Source organism: Syzygium oleosum, unplaced genomic scaffold, assembly GCF_021117445.2.
Source record: "Syzygium oleosum isolate NSW1041296 unplaced genomic scaffold, Sole_v2.1 Sole_v2.13, whole genome shotgun sequence".
Lineage (NCBI taxonomy): Eukaryota > Viridiplantae > Streptophyta > Magnoliopsida > Myrtales > Myrtaceae > Syzygium > Syzygium oleosum.
The window spans coordinates 5,879,017-5,900,642 of NW_026607497.1; the positions used below are offsets into that span (position 1 = coordinate 5,879,017).

Below are 21,626 nucleotides of genomic sequence, written 5' to 3' on the forward strand. Positions count from 1 at the left end.
GAATTCTTGAACTTTCAATCCATCCAACCCCTTTCGTTTCCTCCTTCGCCACCGAGCACATCGCTCTCGGTTCGCTGCTTCGAATTCGTCTACCATGTCAAAGTAACTCCATCCTCCTCTCTTTCCTTCTCTGATAAGAAAAGCAGATCATCTTTTTTGCTCTGGTCATCTTCCCATTCCAGGTTTGATTGGTGAATTCCATATTATTCTATGGAATTGGATGGTGATGTTATCCTTTTGTGTTTTGTTCCTTTGCGACCTTTGCGTGCTTGCACAAAACGTTCCCTTCCCCAGCGGATTCTTCTTTACTTTATTTTATTCTCTGTGTCTGGCAAATTATTGCCGTGAGATGTAAGGGTGAATTCGAGTTTATTTTGTCAGAAAGAATTAGTTTAGCATGAGGAAGAGACACGACCAAAATCCGAGAAGATTCAGCGTCCTGTTTCCTTGATAAGGACGGGTATGTCCTCACTTTTGCTTGCCACATAAACAGTGGCAGATCATGCAAATTACAAAGATCGACTCTACGCTGTTTATACGCGTTGAAATCGCACAGCAAAACCGCGATATCTTTTACTTGAGGAGAACGCCAAGAGGTGTGAGCTAGCTCATTTTCCGATGCGAGATTTCTCAACTTAAATAGATTGAGAGTTATCAGTCTACCATCGGCTCTAATATCATTTGTTAGTTGCGCGTAAACTTTTGCTTGGGAAGATTGCCAAAAGGGAGCTTAAATATGAGTATATTAACATATTGAGTTAGACCCATTTTTATTCAAAAATTTAAACTTATGAGTTATACGCCAACTATGATATATTAACTGCTCTACACTACACCAATTCTTCGATGTGGAGTTTGTTTAACACAACTGACACGTACATCATAACAATACGTACAAGGATAGTTAGAACAAAGCGATCCGAACCGACATACTTATCTACAATCAATCATGATTCAGTTACATCCGTTGGATAATTTAAGAAGGTCAGATTAAATTTGCGATATTGCGATATACCATTTCAGATCATTTCAACCACGATTATGTTGATAATGAATTCTTTAACCATGAAGTCTCCGTTAATTTGAGTAGCTTAATTCTTTCACTTTCTTCATTACCCGATTCATCAATCAATTGGGTTGCTATGATCTTCTCCTTAATGAATCGAGAGTGTATTTGTCTAAAGATCTGCCATTTCTCCTTGTGTATCTCGCTGCAAACTAGGAGCCAGAGAGCTCGAGGGTTTTGAAAGCTCCACTTGACCTAACATGGGGTTGAAAGAGAGAGGGACGTCGAATCCGATACCGGCTTTGCCCTGTGGCTTTCCATTTCGAACATCACGTCCATATATGTCCACAATCTCCGGGCACTCAATTATCTCGCTCTCCCTCGCAGACATGAAAAGACTCAGAAGAAAAGGAGACAAGATGCTCTCGATGCATTAAATGTTCAAAACACGTGTAACAATGAAAAGGAGAAGAGGCACGCATTCGGAGAAAAGCAAAAGCAGATTATAGGTTTCCGGTAAGTATTACAGCTACGTGTGATCCATTATTGAGGCCCCTTCTTGTAGATTCGATGGATGACCGGATGAGCTGCGGCGAGGGGGGCCTCCTGATACCTATACCTCTGTCCCATTAGATGAATCAATCATAGTGTTAATATATGTATATTATTGCATACCACGTTAGCCAAAAGTTTATTTTCTTCATACAGTTGGTTGCCATCACAGCAGATGTTTAGATTAATAACCTATGAGTAGAGAGCTGTCACGATTATGTGATTGCGCATGATTTATAAATAGTACCTTTCAGAAAATTCATAATTTGACGAATCATTATCTCGGTATAATATTTGTTTAGATGAAACAATATCGGGATTGATCATAATGTTTGTTTCCAAACACTTGTGAAATAGTTAATTTTGATTCTTGAACTTGTTTGTGCAAAGTATCTTCCTACATTCTTTTTTTTGTACACTTAAATCCTCTAGCTCTTGTTAATTAACATGCAATTGACTTTTCTCCTAGCAATTGTATAATTGGGCTGAGGGCTCGCCGGCCCTCCCCTAGCCACGACAAGGGCCAAACCCGCCCTCTCCGTTAACAAGTACGAAGTTGCGATCGGATAAATTTTTGCCCTCTTCTCTTCTTCTATTGTCCGCATCAGTGTTATCACATATGAAAAATGGACAAACACGTGACAAAAAGAATTTGAGTGCCTATATCAAGCAAGTCGGAGTCTTGATTGCATGAAGAAATCAAGAATTATAACTACAAGTTTGATAAGAGTTCAGAAGATCAACAGTAAGACGATGGTGAATCCAAGATATTTGAAGACCGATATTAAGACAGCTACACCAACATGCTTTGGACGCACATAATGATTTGTCGGGAGAACATCAAACAGTAATTAAGAAAATCTCACTCTAATTATTGCATAATCATATGAAACACTTTTTACTTTTTTTCAATGATTGAAACTTGGGAAAATTATCAATTCAATCATACACCTATTTTATAGATGCCAATTTAGTTCTAAATACTTCAATTTTGCCAATGTGATCCTTACCCTTTATGGGAAATTTCAATATAGTCCTTCTGACCAATTCAAGCGGGAAAACGCTGACGTGGCAGTCCACGGAGGATGTTTTTCCAAGTAAAGTTTTCCACGTCAATGTGTCACGTAAAATGGCCGGCGATGATCGAATGCCACGTCAACAGTTCCCAATGATGATCGGCCGAAATGACTAAATTGAAATTTTGCGCAAGAGTTTAAAATTACATAGATAAAATCGAAAAATTTAGGACTGAATTGTCGTCCGTACAATAGGTGTAGGACTTATGTGGTAACTATCCCTCGAGACCCTTATTGTCAAACTGATTGAAGAATACCAAAGGTCTCCCTCCATTTTTACAAAACCCTAGCATCTGTTGTTTGCTAGTCTCTTTGGATTAGTCATGTTCTTGCCCACGGTAGATAAGACAATGTGTGCACGTAATGTGAAGGGGTAGCTAAAGACTAGAGGGGAGAGACCAGAGAGTCAATGCTCGAGCGGTCACCGCCCATAACTAACGAGCCATTGTCTTCATATGGATCTCATTAATTGTCGTACTCCGCAAACCTAGTAACTCCACATGGGAAGCCCGTAACATTATCGTATTTACATTAAATTTTAACAACCACCCTCATTTAAATTTAAGGAAAAATAAGAATTTTTAAACCTTTTATATAACTAGAACAAGTCAACTGTACGCCGAAACAACCACCCGCCTGGGTGGCGCTGCTGGAGCGCGCACTATTCCTCTCGCAAAAGGTTGAGTGTTCGAATCCCGGGTGCCGCATGGTGACTTAACCGGTGGCACGTGTGTGGTGGCTAGCACGTGTCGCCCTCAGGGTTTACCCCCCGGCTGTCGGCCGTGCGGGGGTTCCTTAAGTTACCAAAAAAAAAAAAAAACTGTACGCCGAAACATTAATGAAACATATGGACAGACATTCTCTAAATTGAAAAGACTGGCTATATATGTACATGCATGTACAGATTATGATGATTCTACCATTAAGTAAATGAATATCTAGATAAGCCCAACAGATTGATCTTGCCTCTCAAAATTCGTTTCGTAGATTGCGATGTTTACTCATTGCAACAAAGCCCTTATATTAGATGAAATGTGCATCGTTGTAACGAGAATTTTACTTTCTTAAACTCGTGTAATCTATACTTTCTTTCGTCACGTAAATGCGTGTTTTCTTTTTGGGCTAGGGGATTTTATCCTCTATATAGGCCTAAATGTATCGGCTATCATGTCGATGTGCTATGCAGTGAAAGAAATGCACCTATCCTTAGCGTTTTCACATTGCATGAACTCTAATATAAGTCTCATTGACATGAGTGATTTAAACATTTCATAAACTTTATAATTTGACAATATTGTGGTCCTAACAACTCCTGCAGCTTTGATTTCACAAGCATTCACTTCATCATTTTGCACACTTTTCATAAGGATAAAAGTGAGTAAATTTACCTTTCTAAATACATATTTCCCTACCAATCCATAATCACAAACTCTCTCTCTCTCTCTCTCTCTCTAACATGTGTGTGTCCGTGTGCGCGTGTAGACTATTGAAGAAACATTGAAAATAAGCAAAAATGAAGAAGGGGAAAATGTAGGAGAATGCATTTCAAACATTGAAAATCAACTAGCCTGTGTGTTCTACTTGTAAGAACTTTAGGCTCCGTTTGTTTCGCAGAAAATGAATAATTTAGAAAATTGATCGCTGTATCGTTTGAAATAATTAGCCAAAGAAAAAATGTTTTCATTAACGACAACAATTTATGTCTGAACATTTTCGTAAACGACGAAAGTTTTTTCATTTATTCATTTGTGTAAGTTAAATAAGTGATCATTTTCAGGAAATTATTTTCCAAACAATTCATTTTCCGCGTAACAAATGAAGCCTAGAATTAAAATGTTAATTCGCTCTTATACAAAGAATTATACCGAGCACACATTTTCCAATTTCAAAAGTGATTTCAAAATCTTTATAGGCCAAACGAAACAATGTGTACGAGGCCCAGGAACGAATTCACCGCCGTATGGCTGACTGACGATTACTAGCAATTCTGGTTACATGCAGGTGACTTGCAGCTTGTAATCCGAACTGATGATGGGTTTTTGGAGTTAGCTCACCCTCGCAGGCTCACAACCCTTTGTCCTGGCCACTGTAGCACGGGTGTTGCTCAGGGCATAAGGGGCATGATGGCTCGATGTCGTCCTCACCATCATCGGCGGTCCGTCCAAGGTTCCAAACTAGTAACATCAAAAGCATCACCTTATCCCTAAAAATAAGGTAAAAAGTCAGCTGAACTACCTTACCATATGAAATCTTTCAAGATACTCTGATTTTAGACTTTAATCTTACATAAGATGGTCAAATCAATTGAAACGCGTCTATGGATAAAAGCACTTCGTTTTGGTCGGCGGTCAATTCCAATTAAATTAGGATTACCCACGAAAAATGCAAAAAAAAAAAAAGAACAACCTCCTTCTTGGTTAAGGATTCAAAGGCAGAATTTCAGGATCTGAACCGTCCATGCATGCCGCGCACCAATCATGTTGCGGAAATATAGTAACGAGAGAGAAAAATCAGTCAATCCGAGCTTTTATTATATCGTTTTCATGCAGATGGACAGATGGTTGGGGACTTTATTTTATATTCTGAAAAAAAAAATGTTTTGCTTCAATTGCACGAGCTTCTACATGCCGCCACGTGTCCCAACTGCCAACCCCATTATATATTCCTTTGATTGGTATCTTTATTATTTTCTACAGTCCCACCGCCCCGGTTTTATAGTGCCCAATCACAATCGGCCAAAAAACCAGAAATGGCCAATATCTCGTAAACATTGTCAACACGTTTAAGCTAAACCCTCGTCCCCAATTTTTCCTATCAGTAATCTTATTGGTCGCCACGTGATCAGAATCGGAGCCGTCGATCTTTTTCACTTCCAAGTGTCGGCAGGATCTGCCGAAACGTGGCGGCCGATGAGGCCATCCGAATTTGGAGAGGGGGTCCTCCCTCTGGGGATTAAGCTAATTTAGTAATCCCCCTTACTCGGGGGACGAAGGAAGAATCTTCTAATTTTTGCTGGCTTTTTGACGAGGTCTCTTTTTCCTTTACAATAACGATGTAGGTTATAATTGGTTTTTGACCCCAATGTTTAGTGTGTAAAAGTATTCGAACAACTTCCTCGATACTATGTAGAGGGGCTAAAACAAAAAAGAAAAAGTAAATAAAGTTCTTACTAAAATGAATTCCTTTGGTACTTACCCTAGAATTCGGCCTGTGACGACAGCATTTTCATGGTTTTGACTCGAGAACCGATGGTTATCGGTTCAAGTCATTACCTGGGAAACTCGGATTTAAGTGTAGGGGTCATGATAATGGGTTGTCGTGTTAGTTCCTTTTATATTGTCGACTGATTACTGTTGTTCTCTTGGATTATCAAAAGAAAATTCATCTACATGGTGAGTGCCGATGGATGGGTTTATAATACATATTTAAATAAAATTGAATATCTTGTTTGCCTGTCGTGGACTAAGTTTGATTAAACATGAGGGTGCATGTTTGTGTTATACGCTAAAGGAACAATTAAGATTAAAGTGTATAAATATGGTTACTATCAGCTAGATGGAATCATAGAGTTTGTCCTAGGAATACCCCTTTCATGGATTAAGTTCGTAAATTCGAGTTGTCCCCATCGTTCGTTAACAAATCGAGCACGCCATGCTAAATAGATGTGTGCATACAATAAGATGACACCCCTTTGATAAACTATGCTCTATCTATCTATCCATCAATCGCAATTTTTTCTTTTCACATGCCAAGAGAATATCAAGTTTTTCCCTGATGAACGGAAAGTTGAAAGCAGCCCTACTTGAACCCATTCTCATCTTTTCTACTTTGTAAGGTAAGAGGGAATATACACCTCTTTATTGCATGCATTTTGGGAGAGAAGTTTCGTGCAGCTTCTAGCTATCTGCCAGAGACCCCACTTCATCATCTTGAAAAATAAAAGTAGAAAAACCAAAAAAACATGCCTTCTTATCTATGTTTCGGAAGAAATTCTTGTCCTCTTTTTTCATCTTTCTTTATCAATTATCCTAAAGCCGTGTTTTTGGGCCAGTGCTCTCGCTATATAAACCCCTGTCGTTTGACGCCAGAAAAGCATCGGTTTTGTCCCGTAAGGCCATCCTCGAGCTCTTAGCCTCACAGACAATCAACCCTCATGCACGCCTAGTCACTCGCACTTACAGTGCAAGAACAACGAAAGAAGAAGAGAGAAAAGAAGAGAGATGGGAGTGGAAGGAACGATAGAATACTTCTCCAACTTGCTGAGCAGTGTGACCAGCAAGAAGAAGAAGAAGCAGATCCAGACCGTGGCCCTCAAGGTCAGGATGGACTGCGAGGGTTGCGCTCGCAAGATGAAGAGCGTCCTCTCCTCCGTCAAAGGTCATTTCACTAGCCCTTCTCGCTTCATAACTTCGTTTCTTGGTTGAATAATCGTTAGTTCGACTCGTTCGCGTTTTGTGATCACGAAGCTGTGATTCTCACGATCTGCGGAACGTCTAATGCAGGTGCTAAATCGGTGGAAGTGGACCTGAAGCAGCAGAAGGTGACGGTGACGGGGTACGTGGACCAGAAGAGGGTGTTGAAAGCGGCCAAGTCCACCAAGAAGAAGGTGGAGCCGTGGCCCTACGTCCCCTACACTCTGGTGGCTCACCCCTACGTCTCCCAGGCCTACGACAAGAAGGCCCCCGCCAACCACGTCCGCGCCGTCCCCGTGACCGCCACCATCAGCGAGTCCACCGTCGACGACCGCTACACCATCATGTTCAGTGACGAGAACCCAAACGCCTGCTCCATCATGTAAACGCCGTGCATATATATAATATATATGTGATCCACAACGTTACCTAGATCACTGTAATTATCTTGGAAGTGTTTTCGGACAGTAAGTTTGTTTGTTGAAGTAATGAATCAGATATGATGATTTTTGGCCAATTCAAATGATGAAACTTTTGTTTACCACTTCATTGTGGTCCGAGTCGATCGGTCCGCCGATAGATAGATGGGCATTCTTGTAAGGATTTTGAGTTCAGTGGATCGAGTACATCATTGCTTTTTATTTTGTAGGATTCTTGCATCGGCCATGCGAGACTCACAAGATCAAAAGTCCTAAATGCATTTAGGAAAGAACGAAAGATCACAACATAATAATTAATTTTACGAGGAGGGTTTCGAACGCCGAATTTAGGAAGCGGATGGATATTATTCTGCGGTATGACCATGTATCATCGCAAGATCAAGAACACCGTCACACGAAATCTTTCCATTAAGTTCAGTGGGGGTGGTTGTTATCCAGAGCAGGTAACGTTGAGTCCAGATGTTTACGTTCGATCGATTGACCTTTATTCTGCATGATTGTCTGCGATTTCTTTTTCTTTTACGTGTTTGGCGCAACTTTTTCAATGGTCCTAGCCACGTACCCTCAAAGAAGCAAAACATTATATTAGTCAAGCGCGTAAATTACAAGTTTGGGGTTAGACATAATCTCTTCGGACTTTATCTTATTTTATTTGTTTCTTTTGCCTGCGAGGCTGGGTGGAACGTGATCTTGGTCGGGCCGTAAAAATTAATTGACCCCAGTCATTTTTCTACAAATGTCAAGCAAGTGCGAAGGGGGAGGGGAACTTTGCTCTTTTCTCGTACGAGATTGGAAGGTCTGGCGATTGAAATTCATGAACGCTTTGACTGCGAGAAAGGAGAAACCGCAACGCGGTTGCGCAATTGGAATGGATGCTTTGCTTTCCATTTTTCCCATCTTTGCAAAGATGTGAGACACAAATTATTGGACCGATCATCATGGGATCCTACCCAAAAAAGAAAGAGCGATTGTCCTCGATAGACCGCTCGGTTGAAATTTTAGAGGTGCATAGACTCTCCTTTTTGAACAAAAATGGTCTCTAAACTGTGATTGTTGTATTAAACTAAGGCAATAATCTCTCTGAGGACACCGGATGGCCGCACCGCTGCGATGTTAGGCAACATGTTCGTGAGGACCCCAAGTGAGATCCATCCAACTGTGGTGGCGGCGGTGGCGGCAAGCGCAGCTCTCTCTCTCTCTCTCTCTCTAGGGGTATGGATAAACTTCATATCACGGTAATTAACTAAGACCGACAAAGGAAACTAAGAAACTTCATGGCCCGATCCATGTAAGTCGAGCTTTGAAAAGGAATATTTTACCGTGTCTGCTCAGGGTGACGACCATCGGGGACGCGTCTTTACAAATGAATTAGTTCACTCGATCTCTCCCATCCAATGTGGGACTTGGGGTACGTTACAAACTCCCCACCTGAAGTAGTGACGATTTTGTCAATATAAATCCACGTTGCCTAGCGATAACCCCCTGCCATTAGATGAGTAATTCGGTTCATTTCCATTTCATTTGCCCTTCTAGAAATTTGCTAGGAATCATATCCAGTTGAGCTTTCTCACCCTCGCGACCACTCCTCGCCTTAATGGAACATACTAAGGGCTTGATCCGTCTGCAAACCATACATCCACTAGACGACTAGCTCTAACATCATCCGTGACGACTCAACCTAATCTATGTGGATCAACCCAAAAAGAAAAGAAACTAAAATATAACTAAGCAATGTGATAATGATTTGGAATTACTTCCGAAATCCAATTAATCAATGACTTGTCAACATATAATAGCGACATGACCATTAGTTGCGTAGGTCCATACTCTCACGAGAAGAAAGATGGACGGTCCAGGTACCTTCATCATTTAAAGTATATGCAGGCAATAATTTATGGATTCAGATATTTCTCAGGCGACTTCTAGACTTAGGTCAGCTGGAACACTACGTCATGAATTTGCTTCCTCCAATACATAGTCTACGTTTGTTTCGCGAAAAATGAATATTTGAAAAATATTTTTCTAAAAACAAACACTTTGCGCACAAAAATAAATGAATGAAAAGTATTTTCACTGTCAACGAAAATATCAAAAATATCGAATCATGGGAGATGGATGGAAAATGAAAGTAACACTTTAAATCGGTCCTGGTCGGGGAAGTTTGGGCCCAGAACCCAATTTTTCAAAAGTACATATTCACATACTTTTGGAATTATTATTCATGGCTTATCAAGTTTGAAGACTCAAACATGCAATTATCAAATAATTAATATGACATTACTCTAAAACATATGGATTACATTCGCTTGAACAATAATCGTGCACCTCGAATTTAGAATTACTCAAATTGAGTTAATGGGCACATTATACTAATTTGGAAGCTCGTTAGGAGCCCGAAAAGTCCGATTTTCGATTTTTCGACCCACTTTTTCAGGATTTCGGCTAATTACACGTTTTATTATTAATTTCAACTTCCTTTTTAAGGGTCTCTCAAGAATAAATACTTCATTCCTTACCTTATTTCCATATGTTCGATTTATGTAATTTTATGAAATAATTTTTGGGCCGGTCTAGGCCAACTTGGGCTTCTCACGCTGAAGCCCGAAAAAACAAGAACGAAGACCGGGTCTGAATTGGGCCCCAAAATAATTAAAGTTTTCGGGCTTTTTGGGGTTTTTCAACACCCCCAATTGTTATATATACCACAAAAATAATAGGATTTTATTATCCTCTTTTGATCCAACACTATGCCGATTCATGATGCTCTAAGAGAAAGTGCCAACACGTTCGACTCTTTGGCCATAAATTCTTATGCAAGAATTAGCATTTTTATTATCGTGTATGCGATAATCCGGGCAAACGAAGGATTATTCAGAGTGGGCTCGACGAACAATGATCTGTCCAAGTTAGCGATGCTACCGCTAACATTTAACTCGATTTAAACGATAAGAACGTTTAAAAAAAGAGCATAGAAAAATTATGCATCCGTGATGATAATTTGGGTTTAAACAGAAAGGTTACTGCCAAAGAGAACCAACGTTGGTTTTCATGCATTAAATCCTGCTTTGTCAGCCCATTGACTCTTTGCAGTATCAGATCCCTCGATATGCGGGCTATAAATACCACGACTAAGCTCAATGTAAGTAAGAAATTGTTGGCTAACAGCGTCTTCAAAGCAACGTTCAGAGATAATTATTCTTCCGGTTGTGATATAAAATGATGTTAAAATTATCGGTACATCGAAAAAAGGGTTAATACCACCAAAAATCCCAAACTGGTACATCCGTGACAAATTTACATTAAACTAATTTTTTGACCATTAAAAATTCCAGATTTGTTCACCCGTGACAAATTTATTCTCCGTTAGTTTCCTTTAAATTTTAATTGCTGAGTTAGATGACACGTGGCAATTGATAAATGTACCATTTTAGGGTTTTGCCTCTCTATTTGTCACAAGTTTACCAGTTTGTGATTTTTCGTGGTATTAATCTAATTTAACGAAGAGTAAATTTGTCACGAGTATACCGGTTTGATTTTTTCGCGGTTAAAAAATTAGTTTGGGGTAAATTTATTACAAGTTTACCGATATGGCGTTTTTCGTGGTATTAGCCCTAAAAAAAATCGATGATAAAAGGTGCAATTTTAGCGTAATTTCATGAATTTCACATATATATTCATCAATTTTGATTTTCAATACGTTTTTTCTTTATTGGTTTTGGCCGATGAAACGACAAATTTTTAAAAGATAACATCGCGCTGCAGGCCGGGGCTGAGATGGACACGTGCGACGTCCCACGTGCAACCATAACAAAACATTCGCATTATTCGGGGACTATGTATTAAATTTTACCAACGTCGCCTAAGCTAGCCGCAATATAATCTTTTAGATTTTGTCCAGGTTTTTTGTCCAGATGCTAATAGAGTTTTTTTTTCCTTCTAGCTTTAAGTGAGCCCGCGGATATTTTTGTGTAGTTCCGAAATATTACTTTTTTTTTTATAATCCGAAACACAGGCGCAAAGGGCACGACTACCGTTCTCATAACCGGTTAATGGTACATTTGATTTGGCTTTTGGGTAAAGTTTTTGGGACAATGCAAACGCCTTTAGGTTGAAGGAATTTTTCGAAATGTAGGTAGTGTTTAATAAATTATAAATTTAAAAGTGTATTGAGAAGCAACTTTGGTTTAAATGGTGTTAGGAAATATCACACTTTGTACTAAGGGCTCTATGGCCAACGAGCTAGATCTGGTGTGACCTCAGGCCACTTAGTTGCCGATGCCAGTTTTGGCCTCGCCGGCGACGTCGTGTGAGGTGAGGACATTTCTAGAATTATGAAAGTTTAACGACACAAAGTTGGTAGAAAAAAAATGTATTAACATTCTAGAAATGCTCAAAACCCAAAGCACATTTGGACGTGCCTTAGGCAAAATGCCTTTAGAGGCTTTTGGAAATGCAATTGCATCTCCATAAAACTCTTCACAAAATTTGTCAAATGGTACTTGTATTTGCCGAACGCACTCTAAGTCCAGGTCTTTGCCGGCATGAGTGGTCCTAAATAAGAGGCATCTTACAAGCACTTGGTGAAATTTAAATATGTGACATTTTCGAGTTAGAAATCTCTCGACTTCTGCACAATTGTGACCGAGTCCTAATCGGATTCAATCGTGAGTGATGACCAAAAGAAGACAAATTGGATTTGAATGATTGGTGCATTGAATCATAAGTCTTTGTCAATCTATTAAGGCTTGTAATTGAGATTCCAAATCAGTTGACCAAGTTAAAATCCTCAGGTAGATTATAAATCAATAAGATTAGATTTTGGGCAAGTGAGGAACTCAATTAAACTACATTATGTACTACGATATGTAGTTTCTTTTTCCAATCTTTTTATGATGGAAAAGAGTGAAAATGAGCGATTAGCACTGGCGACTCTCTAAACATTATTGTAATGTTCCACGTGCAGGTCCAATCTGATGTCACCAGGGCCACCACTTTGGTAGTCTATCAATCATGGTTTGAAAATCTCAAAAGACCATGGGACCTATTTTGTGAAAAAAATCATATTCTCGTCACATTAGGCAAAAATTATTTTGTAAAAGATAGTTGTATGGATAGGGTTTTTATTGTTTAGTGTGTCAGAATGACATTCACTTTTATAATCTCAAACTTTCGATATTCTTTTCCCTCCTAGTAATTGAGATTTCAAAGTGAAATCTCAAACCTTTGAAAATATATAAATATTTTCAATATTCGAAGTCTTTTCTGGCAGGTATAATTGGCCAATAAATTTATAGTTATTTATAAATTGTGTATTCTTTAGCATAATTTCTTGGGAAATTCAAACATATTTCCTTAATGAAAGCGGAAAGCCAAAAGTAAGTATTTTTTTTACTTATCAAGACAAGACGAAGCAAAGACAAATTATTTTTGTTCACAATATAAAGAAAAAAGAGGAAAAAAAGGGGCCTAGTACAACCAAAATTTCCTTGTCCAAAAGATGCAGAGGAACCCAAATCAACAGAATCAAAATCTGTCACCCCATGACCCGGCTCTCTTCCTCTTATAAATCCCCCATTCTCTCCCTTCCATCTCTCTTCTCCCATTAACTCATAACCATCTCTCTCTCTCTCTCTCTCTCAACAAATCCTCCATTCAAGGCCTCCTTGTCCTGGCATTACATCCACCGGGAAAGATGCATTTCTGTGGAGCTTGAAAATAGGAGGAGGATTTGAAGCTCTCCAATGGAACATTTTGCCTCTCCTTAGGAGGATGATCGACTGCATCGGCGACGAATAAAAGATGGGTCGTGTTAAGCTAGAGATAAGGAGGATAGAGAACATCACGAACCGCCAAGTGACGTTCTCGAAGCGCAGGAATGGGCTCATCAAGAAGGCGTACGAGCTCTCCGTCCTCTGCGACATCGACATCGCTCTCATCATGTTCTCTCCCTCCGACCGCGTGAGCCACTTTTCGGGAAAAAGAAGGTAACGTTGGTCGTGTTTGATATGTAATTATCTCCGAGCTTCAGGTTTCGAAATTTAATCGTGGCATCTTTTGCTGGTCATCTTTGTCATTTACATGGTAATAGAGAGACCGATATCTGGCATGCTTTGTCATGTTGTTTGTCATTTGCATGGTGAGAAGAAGCCAAAATGCCGTCATTGCTTCGTTGTTGGGGTGAAATAAAAAAACTAGGAAGCGGAACTTCTTCCAGAACCCGCAATCCTGTTGATTACTTTAGACAAGTTCAAGAGACAATTCTGTACTTGTCTCATTTTCTGATAAACAACACAGAAATTATTAGGGGAATGTAGAAGCTTTTGACCTTTTTGTTTGTACTTTCAACGATATGAATATTGATCATAGGTCGTTCCCAATCATCTCCATAGGTTGACCAATATTTAAACTTTTGAACATACCTAATGATTATTTGAGCAATGCTTACGGATATGTCAGGAGGTAAAATAAATTTAAACACATCTTACTAATTCAAGTCAATTACACATGAAGAGACAGAATTTTTTCGTTTTGTTTTGGTTGACAATAGGGCGTCAAAGATTATTCGAGTAGCCGACTAATCCCGCTCGAGTGCGATAGCCCCTGTACACAAAATAATAATTGGAAATGCATAGGTCCGTATCCTCAATAATGGCTTCAAGAGAATGCATAATTGTCATGATTACAACCCAAGTCTTGAGCATGGAACACGAGCATGTTAATCAATTGAGCAACCCCTTTGGCATTGAAATAGTATGACGCATATCACATGGAAAAGATAAAAAAGACCGACTTTCTCACATATCTTGTACAGTGTTGGGTTATATTAATCATATGACACACAGAATGAGCCTAAAAATTACTTTATACAGCTTAGATGCATTTTTTGTCTTCATTTTTCTTCGACAATGGTTTCCATCAAGTATATGTCCTGATTCTTTTCGCCCTTGTTTCTATCATTGCTTTCCTTCTCTCCCTTTGTTCTGTTTCTTCTTCTATCAATACTGCCCTTCTCTTCCATGAGCCTCTGCACTGCATATTGCACTCAGAGACTTCCTCCACCATCGCCGCCGACCTCTGTCCGAGCCATGCAACCCTATTGCACGTCTCATCTGCCATCGCCACTCTCTCTCTCTCTCTCTCTCTCTCTCTCTCTCTCTCTCTCTCTACTGAGTTCACGTCTGCTAATTTGAGGTTGAGACCTCATTTTGCACGGTCCATTAATCGGAGGTCGCCCGAGGCCCGGTGACCTTTGATTCATGAGGAAGAGATCAGCAAATAGTGAGGAGGCGGAGGTGGCGACGAGCGACAGTAGCAGCCGAGCGAGGCGACATGGGTAGGATAGAAGCATAGAGATCTCTACAGTTCTGTCATGTGTCAAATAGTAGTGTTATTCTGGGATGGATTAGTGTTAGCAGTAATGAGATATCTCTTCAGATACTAGAGAAAAACAAGAAGGCACACATGCATGTATGAAGAGGAAACGAGACTCAACTTAGTTTTGAAAAGTGAATTTAAATTGTTGTAAGATGAAAAATATTTAACTCATATTATTTTTGTGGTGTCCATTGTTCGAATATATATTATCATTATTACTTCAATGTCAATCAGGAAAAATAATTTCCCATTTTCTGCGCGAATTTCTACTTTTTGTTGCCTCTAATTTCGTAATTTCATGCTCAGTTTTATTTTGAGCTTCAGTTGAAGTTCCGCTACTTCTAATTGTTTAATTTGACTAGACAAATCTCTTAATCAGGATCGAGGATGTGTTCACCCGTTTCATTAACCTCTCCGACCAAGAACGAGACACGTATGCAATTAAAACTTTACAAAAATGTCGACCACTTCTTTTTTTTTTTTTATGGTTTTTCTTTCAAGATTAATTGTTTATAATTTTGTTTTTTTTTTTTGCCTTTTGTCAGTCCTAGATGTCCAGGATCGTCGCACGCTGACCACCCCAAATTTCCGTAGGCCCTCAAATTTATCAATTTTTTTTATCCTAATTAATTTCTTGGTGCTTGGTTCTGAACTTGATTCCTCATAATCATCTCTAATTTTTGTTTTGCAGCGCTATCCAAAATAAAGAGGTGCAAATGGACACTCTTCTCACATTGCTTTTCAGAAATTTTCTCTCTAAGTTATCAATTTTCTCTCATAATTAATTTGCTCTCGCAGTACTTGCTCAGGACCCTCCAGCAACTCAGGAATGAGAATGACCTCGCTCTCCAAATTGCAAAGTGTGTCGGACCCTCCCTCCCTATTTCATTTTATTATATTCGTAAAATCGGATCGAACTAACCCCGAAATGAATTTATTTGCTCCACACTTCGATGTATCTTTGATTGATTCGACAAAAGTCCGGGGGCAGTCGACTCCGATGCCGAGGTAAACACGAACTTCTCCGCGATAAATTAAGCTCTTGTGGTAGCAAATGAACATTTTTTTCAGGTGTCTAAATTGAGCTGAGTATTGTAGGAGCTCCATCAGCAAATTGGCATATTGAGGCAGCAACTTCTGGAGGCAGACGAGCAGATACGGTACTCCTAATAGAAATCTATATATGTGCACCTAGATTTGATTTAATGGTGTGGTTACTTATGTAATTATCGATTTGCTAGTCACTCCGCACGACTGCTGGGGCACTAGCTCCTGTATGAATTTGACAATAGGACATTTTGGGATACGCGTTGTTATTTATTAGAAATTTTGAATAGAGTGAAAAATCATGCATGTTTTGCTGCTCTCAATTCCTAGAAAAGAAATTAATAAAAGTTTATACTAATAGTCATAAATTACTTTTATTTATTATTGCTAATTCTCGGTAACTGGAAGGACATCTTTTTGGCTTCTGAAAAATGCAGAATATATGAGCCGACTCTGCTTCCAAAAAATACATCTTTGAAGGATCTGGAGTCAATTGAGAATACTCTTGTGGACACCCTTCAACGCGTGGTGCAGAGAAAGGTGAATATTTGTAATTTAGCATAATATTCTTGAAATGCATATGCTTTTTATTTATTTATTTATGATATTAGCAAGAATGAACCAACACAACAATTTATGTAGAAAAATTTAAGTTATTGTGCTTGTATATAGTTACATGTTCACTGTTCAGCCCCAAGTCATAACTATTACAAATTGTACATTGTATATTTAAAATTAAATTCGTTGGATTATTAGACAGATTATAATGGTAGGAAATTAGACCACTGAGCTAAAATTGCTAATATTCTTTTTGGCAGGAGCAGTTGATGGTAAACCATCTATCTCCTTACGATCCATCCGGTATGCAGGTAATTTAGCAAAATTTAGACCTTATCAAAACGTGTAAATAGTCGTTTTTCATGTTATTTATTTCCTTTATAATGAGTTGCAGCAAGGGATGTCGAGCTCCTTCGACAATGATGTCGGGTGGTTGTCGGAAAACGATCCAAACAATGCGCAGTTCTTCGACTCATCCGCTTCTCTCATGCAAGTCAGGCAAGTTGTGAGCATTTTATTGAATGGCTTAGCTTGTGTAGAATAATTTTAGTTTACCCTTGTAATTTTGTGTTTGCTTGGAGTTTAATTTCCGAAATGCAAGGCTTCAATAATTATTTGTCGACTAATGACGAACCCGTAACTTCCCGGCATAATCAAATGTTGTTTTTGCATCTATTATGCAAGTCATTAATATACGAAGAGCTACAATTGCAGGGATCTCTCATCTTCACTATATCAAACGTTAGTACAAGCGACGGGCTCAAGCTGCATTGACCCAAGAAGCATGGCAGAGTCACATGTATCAAACCCTAGTGAAGGAAATATCTCAGCTTGGCCTCAGGAGTACACTTCAACTGCCCACAATCCAAATATGATTCCTCAGTCCTTTTACACTCAGGTTTAACTTTGTGTTTTATTAATTTCTTTTGCCATGATTTTTCACGTGTAATTATATTTAAAAAGTTATAAATGCATATTAAATAAAAAATTGTTGTTGAAGCAGCATGGCATGGGGGTCCCGGAATTGCCAGAAGTGATGCAATGTGAGCAGGTGGAGATGCCAATGAGCAGCTCCCACCTAACAGCAGATAATGAAGCTCCACAATATGACACAGAAAGCCCTCATATCAATGGGCAATGAGTAATTAATTATTATTATTTTTTGATTACCCTTTGTTGGGTTAAATTGTATTTAGAAAAGTGCTTACGTGTGTGGAGAAACCCACTCCAGCAATTACTTGTAATTAGTGGCCAGAATCTTTCACGTGAAAGCTTTGTAGAATATAATGAATTGTTGTGAAATATGAAGTTCCTATGCTCTTCACAAAAATTTTGTGTGCCCCACCAGCTGGTCATTACTTTGGCTCTATCTAAATGTGTCTGTTAAAAGATGTTTTGAGTTCGAGCTCATTGAACAAAACATGACCCGAGATTGATTAAAGGAAAGTCCATGAAAGTCGACATTTTTTTTGTGGATGTTTAAATTCGAGGAAAGAAGATTACTACAAATTGGAGTGGGCGTAAGAAAGAAAAATAAATAGAAAAGGAAAGTCTCATATCCACTTTTCTATTTTGAGAGATTATTTCGTAAAAACTCGTGAGAGCTAACCAATTGTGGGTTATTTGAAATAATTACGGTTGGTGCTCAAGAGGAGTCAATTGACAGTAGAGTTGCATTTTTCAAGAACTTCGCTTTTTATGCCTGAATAGCTTTGACAAACTTGAATCCATACAAGTTGATCACGGAGCACTGCCTCCGACACTAGAAAGGTGCCACCATTCATCACATGTCACTCAAAGTTGAAATGCCTCGAAACCAAAGGCTCCAGGTAAGCCATATTCCAACTTAAGATGAGTTAAAATTTGAAGTGTTGATAAAGATGAGTTAAAATTTAAAGTGTAGGGTCATGAGATTAAATCAACCACTGCTATCCCAAATAATGACCGTGCAGGAGAAAAGATCTAAATTGTATTAATTTGTGAGATGATACAAATGAAGGGAGGAGGCCCCTATTTATATAAGTATGGATTGAATCACAGCCGTAGATTGCTTCTTCGATCTAACGATGGAGATCTACCGCTTTATATACATTTACCGTATTGCCCACCCTTAGGAATATCCTAAATAATATGCTGGGTATCTTCTAGGGAATAATTTAGACAATATTTTGGAGTATAAAAATAATCCAAAAATACATAGAAAATTTGAGGGTCCCACTTCTTTTTGAATTATCCACGGTCCGGAGACCGTGACAATTGGAGCTGCCTCTTGAACTGAAACCCGCATCAACTGCATCTGTGGTTTTTCACTTTTTTTGGGGGCAGATTTTGCGATTTTGAATGTGGCTTTGTTTTCAAGCCATTTCTCTTTTTCTTCTTTCTTTTTTTTCTAATGAAGAAGTCATCTTTGGAGTGACTTTCGCAACTTCATGAGCTTTAGCAGTTGTTTGTTCTTGTTTCCTCAGTAACAATAGCTTCCTATACTTGTCATTTTGCTTGGGTTGTTTACAATTGGTTCAAGGCAATTAAGAAATGTGCCTAGATGTTTATAGCTAAAAGAAAAAATCCGGGGGTTTGTTTGACGGAATAATTCAAAATTGCTCTAAAACAAGCGTGCTTGTAACAAACAAACGTGATATTTTAGTTACTTTTCACTTTTTGCTCCATACTTGTCGAAGCAAATTTAAAAGCATAAACACTAATTCCTCGCATAGAGCTAGTCAGGTTAATGTTCCGACAAGTGAAATTTTCTCAGAAGGGATGTAGTCACCAATGGAAATGGCCTACCCGGACCTTATCTCCGAGCAAGTATTTATATAGACGAGGTCTGTTGAACCAAATTAATCATATTTCATATAATCTTTCGAATACGCAGCTCAAAATATGATAGATCACATCATCAAATTTGTAAAATATATCGTCATTTCATTTGGGGCATTAAGTTTGTATTTGGAATTGGTTACGAACTTGGCACTATAGTCATACCATTGCTGATAAATTAATTTGTTAGATTATAGATTGTCCTAGTTGATAATAGTTCAACTAAATAATACACTTAAGCTTAACCTGATAAGAATGATCCAAATGCGGAAGATTTACTGCGTTTGTGGGTATATTTCATTATGTTCAAGCGGATTTATGGGCATTGTGGCATGGCCTGAATTTGGGTTTATTAAACTAATTTTTTGACCATTAAAAATTTCAGATTTGTTCACCCGTGACAAATTTATTGTCCGTTAGTTTCCTTAAAATTTTAATTGCTGAGTTAGATGACACGTGGCAATTGATAAATGTACCATTTTAGGGTTTTGCCTCTCTATTTGTCACAAGTTTACCAGTTTGTGATTTTTCGTGGTATTAATCTAATTTAACGAAAAGTAAATTTGTCACGAGTGTACCGGTTTGATTTTTTCGCGGTTAAAAAATTAGTTTGGGGTAAATTTATCACAAATTTACCGATTTGGCGTTTTTCGTGGTATTAGCCCTAAAAAAAATCGATGATAAAAGGTGCGATTTTAGCGTAATTTCATGAATTTCACATATATATTCATCAATTTTGATTTTCAATACGTTTTTTCTTTATTGGTTTTGGCCGATGAAACGACAGATTTTTAAAAGAGAACATCGCGCTGCAGGCCGGGGCTGAGATGGACACGTGCGACGTCCCACGTGCAACCATAACAAAACATAACAAACCATTCGCATTATTCAGGGACTATGTATTAAATTGTACCAATGTCGCCTAAGCTAGCCGCAATATAATCTTTTAGATTTTTTCCAGGTTTTTTGTCCGGATGCTAATAGATTTTTTTTTCCTTCTAGCTTTAAGTGAGCCTGCGGATATTTTTGTGTAGTTCCGAAATATTACTTTTTTTTTTTATAATCCGAAACACAGGCGCAAAGGGCACGACTACCGTTCTCATAACCGGTTAATGGTGCGTTTGATTTGGCTTTTGGGTAAAGTTTTTGGGACAATGCAAATGCCTTTAGGTTGAAGGAATTTTTCGAAATGTAGGTAGTGTTTAATAAATTATAATTTAAAAGTGTATTGAGAAGCAACTTTGGTTTAAATGGTGTTAGGAAATATCACACTTTGTACTAAGGGCTCTGTGGCCAACGAGCTAGATCTGGTGTGACCTCAGGCCACTTAGTTGCCGATGCCAGTTTTGGCCTCGCCGGCGACGTCGTGCGAGGTGAGGACATTTCTAGAATTATGAAAGTTTAACGAGACAAAGTTGGTAGAAAAAAAATGTATTAACATTCTAGAAATGCTCAAAACCCAAAGCACCTTTGGACGTGCCTTAGGCAAAATGCCTTTAGAGGCTTTTGGAAATGCAATTGCATCTCCATAAAACTCTTCACAAAATTTGTCAAATGGTACGTGTATTTGCCGAACGCACTCTAAGTCCAGGTCTTTGCCTGCGTGAGTGGTCCTAAATAAGAGGCATCTTACAAGCACTTGGTGAAATTTAAATATGTGACATTTTCGAGTTAGAAATCTCTCGACTTCTGCACAATTGTGACCGAGTCCTAATCGGATTCAATCGTGAGTGATGACCAAAAGAAGACAAATTGGATTTGAATGATTGGTGCGTTGAATCATAAGTCTTTGTCAATCTATTAAGGCTTGTAATTGAGATTCCAAATCAGTTGACCAAGTTAAAATCCTCAGGTAGATTATAAATCAATAAGATTAGATTTTGGGCAAGTGAGGAACTCAATTAAACTACATTATGTACTACGATATGTAGTTTCTTTTTCCAATCTTTTTATGATGGAAAAGAGTGAAAATGAGCGATTAGCACTGGCGACTCTCTAAACATTATTGTAATGTTCCACATGCAGGTCCAATCTGATGTCACCAGGGCCACCACTTTGGTAGTCTATCAGTCGTGGTTTGAAAATCTCAAAAGACCATGGGACCTATTTTGTGAAAAAAATCATATTCTCGTCACATTAGGCAAAAATTATTTTGTAAAAGATAGTTGTATGGATAGGGTTTTTATTGTTTAGTGTGTCAGAATGACATTCACTTTTATAATCTCAAACTTTCGATATTCTTTTCCCTCTTAGTAATTGAGATTTCAAAGTGAAATCTCAAACCTTTGAAAATATAAAAATATTTTCGATATTCGAAGTCTTTTCTGGCAGGTATAATTGG

General features: G+C 38.5%; 2 protein-coding genes across 3 annotated transcripts; both read left to right on the top strand.

Moving 5' to 3' along the window:
• The first annotated feature begins 6,720 nt into the window (after positions 1-6,720).
• LOC115675079 (heavy metal-associated isoprenylated plant protein 24) lies at positions 6,721-7,672 on the top strand. Its single transcript, XM_030597694.2, has 2 exons — positions 6,721-7,011; positions 7,137-7,672. Exons 1-2 carry the CDS (start codon positions 6,855-6,857, stop codon positions 7,430-7,432), a joined length of 453 nt encoding a protein of 150 aa, XP_030453554.1. The 5' UTR covers positions 6,721-6,854; the 3' UTR covers positions 7,433-7,672.
• A 5,395-nt stretch (positions 7,673-13,067) lies between these two features.
• On the top strand, positions 13,068-17,777 carry LOC115665644 (agamous-like MADS-box protein AGL66). 2 transcript variants are annotated; one of them, XM_056317377.1, is made up of 12 exons: positions 13,068-13,470; positions 15,240-15,293; positions 15,406-15,450; positions 15,552-15,570; positions 15,659-15,720; positions 15,841-15,868; positions 15,959-16,020; positions 16,345-16,447; positions 16,732-16,776; positions 16,860-16,963; positions 17,180-17,363; positions 17,469-17,777. In XM_056317377.1, the coding sequence occupies exons 1-12, from the start codon at positions 13,286-13,288 to the stop codon at positions 17,604-17,606; spliced, it is 1,029 nt and encodes a 342-aa protein (XP_056173352.1). In that variant the 5' UTR covers positions 13,068-13,285; the 3' UTR covers positions 17,607-17,777. The 2 variants fall into 2 exon arrangements, with proteins under 2 accessions (XP_056173352.1, XP_056173351.1); XM_056317376.1 differs by having other exon boundaries at positions 13,069-13,470; positions 16,726-16,776.
• Positions 17,778-21,626: the final 3,849 nt, after the last annotated feature.

Excerpts from the sequence above, each read along its gene's own strand:
- LOC115675079 (XM_030597694.2), top strand. The coding sequence starts at position 6,855 with ATGGGAGTGGAAGGAACGATAGAATACTTCTCCAACTTGCTGAGCAGT. Across the intron at positions 7,012-7,136 it reads CGTCCTCTCCTCCGTCAAAG|GTGCTAAATCGGTGGAAGTG; the intron begins GTCATTTCACTA and ends CGTCTAATGCAG.
- LOC115665644 (XM_056317376.1), top strand. The coding sequence starts at position 13,286 with ATGGGTCGTGTTAAGCTAGAGATAAGGAGGATAGAGAACATCACGAAC. Across the intron at positions 13,471-15,239 it reads CACTTTTCGGGAAAAAGAAG|GATCGAGGATGTGTTCACCC; the intron begins GTAACGTTGGTC and ends TCTCTTAATCAG. Across the intron at positions 15,721-15,840 it reads CTCGCTCTCCAAATTGCAAA|TCCGGGGGCAGTCGACTCCG; the intron begins GTGTGTCGGACC and ends ATTCGACAAAAG.